Consider the following 11,566-nt stretch of genomic DNA (forward strand, 5'->3'; position numbering starts at 1 on the left):
TTGATCAATCTAGCCAATAAATAGCTAATTGGTCATTTTGTCCATAACTTTGGGTTGCTAGGCCACAAAGCCAAGGAAAAACATGCATCAGAGCAAAGAGACAAAAGCAGACTGAAGGATGCCTCAGCTGCATTTTCTCCTGCCCACCGCCTTAGTCTTAAATTCATCCCTGACTTTACATCAGGGAAGTCAGAAAGGGGTATGAAAGGAGAAGGCTGGCCTGAACAGACTGATTTCCAGTGCTCCAGGTGTGTCCCTAGTATGGGGTTTAGCAATGCAGGTGTCATTTCTTCCTCTAAGACTCTCTACACTTAAGCTATTTCACTGGTTTGCAACTGGGAGTGCACATTAACAGCTCCTAAAGAAGGTAGACTGGGGAAGGGTCATGCATACAGCAGAGTAATGCAGATTTGTGAACCAAAGAGGGCTGTGGAATCAGACAGCCCAGGAGAAAAATAAACCATTTTGCTCAGGCAACGAGTCCAGGAGATTTGTGGAAAAGTTGTAAGTCATGCCTGCAGGACCTCTTCCACTCAATTCTGCTAATGGTTCTTGGAAAACACCTGTCCCCATAGATTCATCTGCTCTGCATTAAGTGAGCAAGACCCCTTAAGCTGGCATTCAACCATCTGAGCAGTAAGTCATTCAAGTTCTCCGTTTCCCAGAAATGGGCAAGACTATCATGGTTAACTCAATTTTTTCCAGTAGGCTTCCCCAACCCTTCAAAAATTCCTCCATTCCTGTTATCACGCAGAAAATTAACAGTCAAATTAGTCCAAGTAGGGAAACACAGTCAGCACAGCTTGCTACAGAAGTCTGAACAGACATTTCCAAGCAATACAGGAGAGATCCCCCTCGCAGCAATGGAACTTAGTGTTGTGCTGCTGCAGTGGGCTCTACAAGCCCAGTCCTAGGCTGTAGGGCAGGCAGTGAACCCATCATCAACATGAGGATGGCCTCCATGAAAGCTGCCTCTCCATTTTGCTTCAGGAAGGATCCAACCAAGGTAGAAAAGAATGAAAGAAACAAGAAGACAGTTTAGAAACCTCAAAAACATGAACAGAGAAGAAAAACTGAAGAAGCTAGAACTGCTTAGCCTAAAGTAAAGAAGGATGGAAGAATGGTAACTGTTTTTGATAGACACTTGGGAGCTGGTAGAGAATCTGCCAACAGAGGGCTTTCCAAATGAGTCACAAGCATCTGTCAAGAGCGCTCTACTAGGAATCCTGTCTGTGGGCCAGGAGATGGGCTTTCTGGACCTTGTGAAGTTCCTGCCAGCCCACACTGTATGAAGCTACATTGAGTGGTATCTCTCCTTTACTCTGCTCTGCAGTATGCCTGCAGTAGTGGTGCTGTGGTGGCATCACGGGCCTGACCCAGATTTGCAGGCTCCAACACTCAGCTACTCCTAATCCTCTGCCTTTGCTGAAAAGATGGACGGGCAGACAAGGCCCTGAGCAACCTGACCAAACTGCTTTGAGCAAGTGATTGGACCAGAGACCTCCACAGGTCCCTTCCCACCTAAATTATTCCATGGGGGCGGCAAGCACACAGAGGTTCACCAACGTACTCAAAGATTTTGTGCCAAGGCCAGGCCTAGATTCACATGTTTACTTCTCTGGGCAGGTTTTACACCACTCCTCCTACAGCAGCACAAGGTAAAGACACTCCAGCCCCAGGCATGACACCCCTCTCCTCTACACCTTTTCCAAGCAGGTACTTTCCGAAGGATGCAAAGCTACCGGAGCTCCATAAAAAGCAAATTTAAGCACGCAAAACAGATGGGCCAGAGTGTGGAGGCACTTACAGCAGATGGCACTAAAATATTAAACTAACATTACCGTATGCTTAAACCGTGGCCTGGCTTGCTGCTGATTGCAGAGCCAGCCTGGTGAAAGCACGCAGATGAGAAATGAGCCTCAGATTGCTAAATCACCCCACCAAACATCGCCTTCCCACGGAAAAATGCCTCACTAGCAACTCCTCCAACAGCAGGGACGTGCTAACATGATGCAGACAATGTTTGACTGAACAAAAAGCATTCCCAATAACTTAAGGTCTCTCCCAGATCTCTGCCGGAAAACCATCTCCTTGAGAAACTGTAAAACCAGTTTGTCTGTGGCACCAAACAGGGGCGGACGGAGTGAGAGATTAAAGGGGAAAAGCCCACACTGCTTTGTACTTCTCTACCGCATGACAGCCCTGGACACCATGGAGCTGCATGAGAGGCACCAGGGAGGAGGGGAAACATGTTCTCCAACCTGGGGCATTTGCCAGTGTCACCCCAAAACCAGAAGTGATCCTGACTGCAGCTTGTGACACTACTGGAGAGACACCAGGCCACCACATAGAGGTGGGTGGCCGTGAACCTTGGTATCCTTCATGGGTGCTTAGAGCCACAGCAGCAATGAAGGGTATGAGGTAAGGACACACTTGTAGGGGACTAACCAGATAAATGCTACAAAAGCCTTTCATAAGTCATAAAAATCAGGATCCCTCATAGTAGGGTGGCATAGGACTGTGCTGCAGACACCATTTTAAATGGTGAATTTTATATGACTGAATTTCCAGCAGGACCCTGCCTCAGACATCTGTTGACCTCAGACATCTGATCTGAAAGATAACAAGCTGCTGCACGTTTCATTAAATGGATCAAGCAGAAGGAATCTCCTAATATTGTCACTGAAGGAGAGGCTGGAGAGAAACATGATGCTCCAGCATAAGGGAAATCTCTGCCCAGGACCTGGTCCCCCGGCTGTGGAACACCAGCATGCGGTAAGCCAGGCCACACTGGCAGAGGGCTACTGACAGGCACGGCAAGAGAAGACAGGAAAGGACTCAACCAAAATGCTCCTTCCCATGCCTTGGTCCAGGCTTCTTCTGGGCTTCTTGCAAACTGCTCCAGGACAAAAGATGCACGTTTCTAGGACAGCAGGTCTTTTCTGAAATTTCCTGCATGCCCAAACCATGTGCAAGCCCAGCCTGGATGTCACCTGGGCTATGCAATGTCACAGCGCTGTGCAGGCCACACCAATTGGTTGCATTAATTTTACACAGTTTGTGAAAATCTGTTGTAAGACAGTGTTTTATTAGAACAAACCTAAAAATCAGTATTCCTTGCTCTGGCTACTGGAAAACACAAATGCATCTGGACTTCCTTCTCTGTGATAGAATATTAAAAAAAAAAAAAAAAAAGAAACAAAAAAGAAACAGCTGGCAACCTCCTTTCCTGCATAGCCGCAGCCAGATGTGCTCTGAGCCCTGTTGTATAAGGGCTGTATCCACCTCTGGGAGGAGGTGCCCCAAGTGATGGGGGGCAGCAACAGCCAAACAGTAAATGTCCTGCTACAGCTTTGCCTTCCTCTCTTTGCTCTGCAGGAGGCAAAGGAGTTGGTAACACAGGTAGCAACTGCACAACTCTGGCCAAAACCAAGCCTGTGCTGCAGCAAGCAATGTGACCTTTCTGACCCTGCGGAAGGGCGAGCGACGCTGCTTAGTGGTTAATGCCACGGGAATAGCTTCATTCTTTCACATCGTGATAGTCAGCTCCAGTAAAATGGAGGTAGGAAGTCATTGCTCATTTTTGTTATTGCCACTGGATGGCAACAGACGTTAAGCAGAGACATTGGGTTATCACTGCACAAACCACACATCCACTTGCTGTGCTCCACCTTGTTACTTCAGGAGGATGCCCGTGATTTCAGCACACCTAGCAGACACACGAGAAAGGTCTCCGAGAGATTAAGCCGCAGGCTGGCAGCAACACAGTCAGCAAGACTGTTCCTGGGGTCAGGCTGAACTCTGGGTTTTCACTTTGCACAGCTTCTCAGTTTCCGGGAGTGTGCACTCAAAACCAATTTTTGTTGCCAGCCTGGGGCAAACTCTTCTGATGAGCCACTCACAGTATATTTAATGCCATGCATATGAGTAAAAAACTCCTTGGTGGAATTACAGTATCACACTGTGAAATGGTTAACACACGCGAAACTGATGGCTGATTATTTTTAATTACATTGACGTGGCTATAAGCTGGGCAAGGGCCACAGAAAGGTCTATAGCCAGGTGTCAAAAACACCACCAGGCGTGTTGAACAGCTTGACTTGATTCTGCAGTTCCCTATAAATCTCCAGAAACCCTGGGCTAGCACTGACCTGAACTCAGGTGGGACTTGCCATGGCCATAGGGGGATCAGTCCCCACCCGGACCCTGTGAACCATTCCATCTTAATAAGGATGTGTGGTGGTAGCACAGCACTTCTGAGGTGGCGTGTAACAAGAAGGTAACAGGAAGCAATGAAGGTTTTTCTGCTTTCTATCTTTTATCAAGTACATAGTCACATCTTGTTAGTATTCTCTTAATGATAGACAACTATCATTAAGATAATTCTCTTAATGAATGATGACACTATTGCTTTGGGAGACATCGTACTGCTGTACCTCCACTGTGTGGCACTGCCACATCTCCCTCTATTCGTCTCACTTTGGCTGAGCGTGACCAGTGCCAAATGCCTGCTAGGTGCATCTGAGTTGGCGTATGACATATACATGATGCCATGATGTAAAGCTCTGCCAAGACCTGAAGCTGATGCTATGAAGGCAATCCCTGTCCCTTGGATGTGCTCTGCCACATCATTTCCTTGCCAGCCGATGCAGCTCAAGGCTGATGGAGCCTGGCAGGACCCATGGGGGATGGTCCGGTTCCACCAAGGCCATTAACACATCCCCCAGTTCACCTCTGATAATGGAAAAACTGAAGGGTTTCACGTGAATTCTCTGAGTGAGGGACAAGCTCTCCTTCCCAGGTCAGAAGGAGAGCTCCATACCCTACCTTCAACATAAAAATTTAAGTAGGGCCCAGACACAGTGACCCATGCAGCAAATACCTGTGACTGGAAGGTAGCGTAAACTGGACCCCCCCATCATCCATATCTTAAGCCCACCTCCCCACACCTTGAAATCAGCTTTAAAAAGTTACACAAGTTTTAGCAATAATCATGAGAGGTTTTATATGTTTTTGTTTTCTTTGCCTTAGGCACTAGAGTGTCTCAAGGGAGAAAAGCACATACTAAAATAGTCCTCTGCACACTGCCAAATAGTAATTAGCTGTCTTGTGTCTGTCCAGGAGGAAAAGTTCCTGCCACTGCTGTCCTAGTGGGATACAGATAGGAAACAAGAACACAGTGTGAGACGGGGAGAAAGTCTGCTCACAGAGACAGGGATTTTCTCGGACCACCATATGAGAACAAGCCTCTGTTAGCCTCAGTTTAGTCAATGACAGAATTTAAATGAGACACAGAAGTTAGGCCCAAAAAATCTGAATATGATCAAGGAGGACTGAGAAATGTAATAAGGCCTGAAATCTCAAAATTGAGGGGCAGGCAACTAGCTGTCTGCGTGATATTCCCCAACTACCTTCCCCAAATCCAAGATCAAATTGTTAGTCGTCTGCCCAGAACAACACACAGAACACAACATGGCTGCAGAGACCCAATGCTAGACACTTACCTTACTCACAGGAAGGGTGAGTAAGGTAAATACAATCAGCCCTACAGCTTCTAGGGTTTGGGCAAGGCCTGAGTGAGTCCTACAAAAGGGGAATTGGGGAAGGGGGAAAGGAATGGTTGGAGTTTATCCTATGCATGAGGGAGCTAAGAGACGCACAGTGTGACATTGTGAACACTGAGAATCTGGCAGGAAAACAGAAGCAATAATCATGTTTCTTATTCAGCCTATTAATGTCATTAGTTCATTACCGCTAAGAATATGAGTATTAACATATTTTATTGCACTGCAGATCTCGCAGTCCTCAGCACATCGTGCAAGTTCGTGCTGTTTCCTTACTAGACTTGCACGCTTGGGTTCACAGCTCTAGATAAATCAATTTAAAAGAGTGCCACTTAAATGTATCTGTCACATCTCCAGGCTATCATGTGGTCGAACGATTGTCTGCACAAACGTAGACTGAGGAAGAAGATGCTCTCTAAGCAGCAGGGATGGGGTTGTCGTCCCCTCCATCTGTATCCAGCTCTTCACAAGTAAGCAGCAGCTCTCTGAACTGCAAAACAACATCCAACAGAAGAGCTGTGGAGATGGCAGAGGGGAACCAGGGCAGGCATGGGCAGCCCCAGTGTCCCTCCCTCCCATGCCAGCCTACAAAGCCAGAGGCATACGAAGGTCCTGGCTATTTAGAGCTCGCATCTTGCAAAGAATAAAATGATTTTTTCTCTTGTGCACTAAGCCAGTTACAGGCTGCAGGGACCCTGGCAGTGTCAGTGTGCAGTGACTGTGTGCTACCCCTTGGTCCTCAGGACTTAGCTCAGACCAAAAGTCAGGGGTGGCTCTAGAGGTTTGGTGGCTCCAGTCAGATCTCAGTGCCTGGCACAGCAAGCCCGGGCCTGGCTGGCTCTACACTGGCTTTGAAGGGATCCTACAGGGAGACAAGTGCTCTTGAGCTCCCCTGAGTACCAGGGGAGTGTCCTGCCTTCCCTTTCCCAAAGCTGGATTAGGGAAGAGACTTTCAGAGGGACACACAGGATGCCCCCCAAGGCACACAGAGCTGGGATGAGTACCCCAAGCCACCCACCTCCCTGCACTAGCCTGGAAACATACACAAACCCCTCATCATTCAGGATGGAGGGTGTCAGCCACCATGAGAGAGATTTGTTTAAGCTGCACCAGCTTTGGAAACACTCAGACCCACCAAACCCAACACCTCTCCTCCTCCAAATCTTTATTTTTTTCTAAATGTATTCTCCAAAACATTGTCCTCACACTTGGGAGGAAGAGGACCTCCTCCCTGATTGCACCTTTTCCCTGGGGCAAGGCAGGTACTATTTCAAAGGAAAAATGATCATATGTTGTTCTTTGTCCTCCAGATGCCTGGTGTATGAACCAGCCTTATGTTACTGAAGTTCCTGCTTGATCCAGTATCTATAGGCTTAAGGCTAAAAATTATGTTGCTGGTATTATTATTTTTTTTTCCTACAGGAAAGGAAAAGAGAAAAAGAAGAGGATGGAAAGGTCAGAGATGATGTGTGCTCATGTTCAAAATGAGGTTATCCACTGCCAGAAGCTCCCCCTGCTTGGCACCACTAACACCTCCCCTGTGAGGAACAGGCACTTCTCCCTCCTCCCCCTTCTCAGCAGCACTGCAAAAAACAACATAAACATCTGCATTTACCTTTCTGCTTATTTAAAAACGGCAGTAAAGGTGAAGCCAAGGGACTTCTTTTGCCAGAGTCCTTGGAAGACACTTTACTTTGGTTAACAACAGTTTCTTCAATGGGCTTCTTCAGGATTATTCTTTCCTTCAGCTCCTCAGTGCTGACAGCAGAGGTTGGGGGCTCAGCACCTATTTTTGGTGCAACAAAGGAGCATTTCAGGTAGGACGCGGACTCTGCCAGGTTTTCCCTGTTCATCCTGCTCTCTGTCGTTTTACTGGCTTCATAGTCTGACGTGTCAGTGCGTGAGCCGTTCTCTTCCTTGATAATGTCCATGACCATGGGCTTCATCAGAGGGGAGTCCTGCTCCCTCTTTGGGCTCTCTTCGGAGGCCGATGAGGCATCACAGGACTCAATGATGAGCTCGCTGTCGAGCTCGGCCTCCCGCTCCTCCCGCAGGATGCTGTACTGGATGGAGGGGGAGGCGGGCGATGGAGGGGGCCCTCCAATGTGGCTGAAGGTCATGTAGTTGGAGTGCAGCACCTCCTCAGCAGCCATTGGATCCTCTGAGACCAGCTCAATCTCCGAGTCCCCTGACTCAGCACTGCTGGCTTCGTTATCCAGGGGCGAGGAGACAGCGGGGCGCCCAGGTTTGACCCGCTGGTCTCTCTTCTCAGTGGAAGGGGCTGGTGACCGCTGCACCTCTGGGGTCTCAAAGGAAAAGCTTTTTGCTTCCTTGATGGCACTGATGAGTTCATCCTCCGACAGGCTGCCTTTGCCCTGCGATTCTGAGCCGGACGGTTCTGCCACCCGGAAAGAAAGGAGAAAAAAAACAGAAAAAAATGTTAAAAATGAGGTTTTCTGGCTGCTTAGGCAACAAACACAATAGATTTCATGCCAGCACAGATCCCTCTAACAGGGATGGTAATACAGGCAGAAAGTCTCCCCGTCTGGGATGATTAACAGTAATAACAGCTTGTCCTTACAGAGCCCTTCCCATCCACATGCTCATTATAAAAGAAGTATCATTAGCATAATTTACTGGGGAAAAATCTGAGCCACAAGGCAATGCTGGTCAGTGCTTGGCCAGTGGCTCAGCAATATGGTTTCACCAGGAAAATCACCAGTCATGAGGAATGTGGGCTCAGGCCATGTGTGACAGTATCTGACTCACCAATGGATATGGGTCTGTTCTGGGGACACTCACATGAGGCCGGTGCATTCCTGGCACCACTGATCATAACAACCCATGCGTAGTTACTAGAAATTTTGCCAAACTTTAACTTTCTGGTGTGAAAAATTCCAGGTGAGAAACTTTTCTCAGACTTTTTGGTGCTTGGTGGTTGGGGTTTTTTGGCAGGAGGGTGGGCAGTGAATTCTCTGTCTGCTTTTATCCCAGTTGGGTTGAAAAATGAAACTTTTGTTTAAACTGTAATTCTTAATATCATTAAGAACTACATTAATGAAAATAATGACTGATCAACTTGTCACTCAAAATTTTAAACAAAAATATTCTCTGCATTTTCTGGCTCACACTGGAAGAAGATCGATTTAAGAGACTGAAAATGGGCAGTTGAAAAGGCTGGCTGGTCACCTAGGATTAGGAAGGTGCCCACATCCCATACTAGAAGAGAACCCAGCACCAGACTTCCTACTTGTTCTGCCTCTCTGTATATCCCTTTACCACATGGGATTTTGTAATGACATAACAAAGAAAATAAAATTGTCTGTAAAGTATTCACAATAAGAGGTGACAGAGGCAGCATGAGGTGCACCAGTGGCTATCTTGAGTTACTGCACGGGGAACAGGCTTCACTTGATTCACAGAGCCATCGGCCAGGCTCAAACCTGGGCTACTCCTGGTGCACCAGCAGCAAGGCACGGCAGCAGTTTGTACCTGATCCCCTGCCAGCACCCAGCCATCACCACCTCCTGATTGCTGGTTGCCACCTTGCACTTCACTGACCCAGGGATAGCTGCCAGTCACACGCAAGACCCTCCCTCTGGGGGAAAAAAAAGGCAGAATTCCCCAATCATGATGGAACAGCCATCGAGCACACAGAAGTTTGTCCCCTGGACTCTTGAGTGCTCATTCACTGACTTTATATCATTATTAATGTGAAGGGGTCACCAAATGGCATTGCAGATGGTGAGGGTTCAAGAAGAGACCCCCAAGGTTTCTCCTGCTGATGCTGGTGAAGAGGCCTGTGTCTGCACATCTGGGGACCACAGCGGGGTGGGGGGGGAGGTTTCCAGCCCCTCAATTGCAGCTGTAGGAAGCCCCAAGCCGACCTGTGCCCACTACTAGTGAGTATCTGCCTTCAGGCCAGCCCTGCTTTGGGTGCAGCCACTGGCATCAGCCCACTAAGTTCACCCAGCTGTGTTGATCACCTCTGGAAGCTCCTCTACATCAGAGGGTGGGAGAGAGATTGTACCAGATGTGACCTGGGAAAAAAACCACTATTTCTGGCTATTTCAACTTAATTTCTAATGGCAATAGCATAGCTGATTTCTTCCTGATCATATGCCTTTGCCAAGAGGAATCGGGTAAACGAGAAGGTTTTAACGATAGCACCTGAGCCATGACGTCCTGCTGGAAGATGGGCAAGAAAAACAACCTCCCCACAGCCCTCCAAGCAACTTTGGGTTGTGCATCTGCCAACGCATGTCATCAGCAAGTTTGAGCACGTATTGTTGTCATGTCTGCAGCTCCTCCATCAAGACAGCTCTCTTGTGACACAACCCTCTCTCATGAGAAAGTCCTCTGCAACCCAGAGCACAGCTGCAGACAGGATTAAGGTGTTTGGGACTGTTACGACACCTGGATGCTGGGAAGTTTCTGTTCCATCAGCCACGCTGAGCAGGAGTCTCTGCATCGTTTTCCTCTGGCTGCAGGAAGCCCGTGTGAGCTGCACCACTCTCCTGCATTACCGCATGTGAGCATTTTCTCCCTGAGCAATGACTTAATCTGGCACGCATCCAAACAGGCATGTGACCGCCAGCCCTCGTAGCACAGCAACGCGTCGTCCCTCAGCTTCACCCCACTCCTGCCCACCCTGGCAGTTTGTAACTCTCAGCCATGGCATTTACCTTGCAAACAAAAAAGTCCTTTGTGGCCAGCAGCAGGGTGTCACATTTACCGCTGGCACAGGGAAACGTATAAATACCCACAGCCTTTCAGCACCAGTGCGGCATATGAACAGACCACGTCTTCCTTCCCCAGAAAGATGATGGCCAGTAATTAAAAGAAAACCATTTTCAAAAGTCCTGATCCAAGTAGGGGGGAACTGGGGGCTTTGCCAGAATGCTTGAGGGGTATCTAGGAGCAACGACTTTGCTGGGTCACTGGGTAGAAATAGCAAGGGCAGGTTTTACATTTCTTCCTTGCTTATGAACGTGGAGTCTGGGTGCAGTGTGTCCCCGGCTGTGGGAAAGGGGGGAAATCCAGAGAAAACACCCTGTGGGATCCAGGCCCTAAAGGAAGATTCCTGGTTCTTTCCTTAACACGATAGATAAGCAGTTCTTTTGGCTTTCCAGCACCCTGATGCAAGGTGCTGTGACCTCCCAGGGCTGTTCGGGCAGTGCTGGGGATCAGCTTTGCCCATGGAGAGGAACATTTCTATGCCAGCAATTACACTGGCCACACCAGTGCCTCCCAGTAAGGCAGCAGCCATGAGGTTCAGCCACACATTATTCAGCTGTTTTCATGGGATACAGTTATCAAGTGTCACGAAGGTAGCCTTGAACAGTCGCCAAAGACTGAATAAATGACAATTAGTGCCTGAGGATCTTAATTACCTTTCAGTGCAGAAAGTGTAAATGGATAAAAACCAGCATGTCTCAGAGGTAGCACGTGATGTCACCCAGTCAAATAAGAGAACTAAAATGGGACTCTAAATAATCTAAAGTTTCAAGCTGATGCAGGCAGGATGAACTCACAACTCCAGTAGACTTTTTCTATCTCTTTTTTTTGTGTGTGAAAGTGTACAAATGCACACTCAGTTTTGGATAGGAACTAGGTATTTCTCTAAAGGTAGGAAATCTCAGACTGCCTTTTTAAGGAAATTACAATTGCTTCTAGATGCCATCAAAGCAATGGAAATTTCAGCTTGGAGATGTTTGTTGTCAAATGTTCACTGTCAAAGGGCTTTGATCCAGGACACTGAAATTTAATTTCAAGTCTGAAAATTCTGTTTCCTGTCACAGAACTTTATTCCTTTTTAAAATATGTTACTACTTTCATATTTTATCAGTGTATAATAGGGGAAATGAGGAATAGATATTATGTACTACTGCAGTAATGAGACAATAAGAAAATGTATAAACATGGGATTTTGATGCCTCCTGAAAAGAAATCAGGAGCTTTTAAAAGAGACTGGCCCTTTGTCCCTCCATTCCCCTTTGTAA

At 47.5% G+C, this 11,566-nt stretch overlaps 1 protein-coding gene across 1 annotated transcript in view; it reads right to left on the bottom strand.

The window, feature by feature from the left end:
• The window catches only part of RTN1 (reticulon 1), a 118,789-nt gene that overhangs the window by 40,624 nt on the left and 66,599 nt on the right, over window positions 1-11,566 (bottom strand). The window contains exon 3 of the mRNA XM_074908803.1: window positions 7,180-7,962. Coding sequence (XP_074764904.1) covers window positions 7,180-7,962 — 783 coding nt within the window. The remainder of the gene's footprint in view (window positions 1-7,179; window positions 7,963-11,566) is intronic.

This window comes from Athene noctua, chromosome 6 (genome assembly GCF_965140245.1).
Source record: "Athene noctua chromosome 6, bAthNoc1.hap1.1, whole genome shotgun sequence".
NCBI lineage: Eukaryota > Metazoa > Chordata > Aves > Strigiformes > Strigidae > Athene > Athene noctua.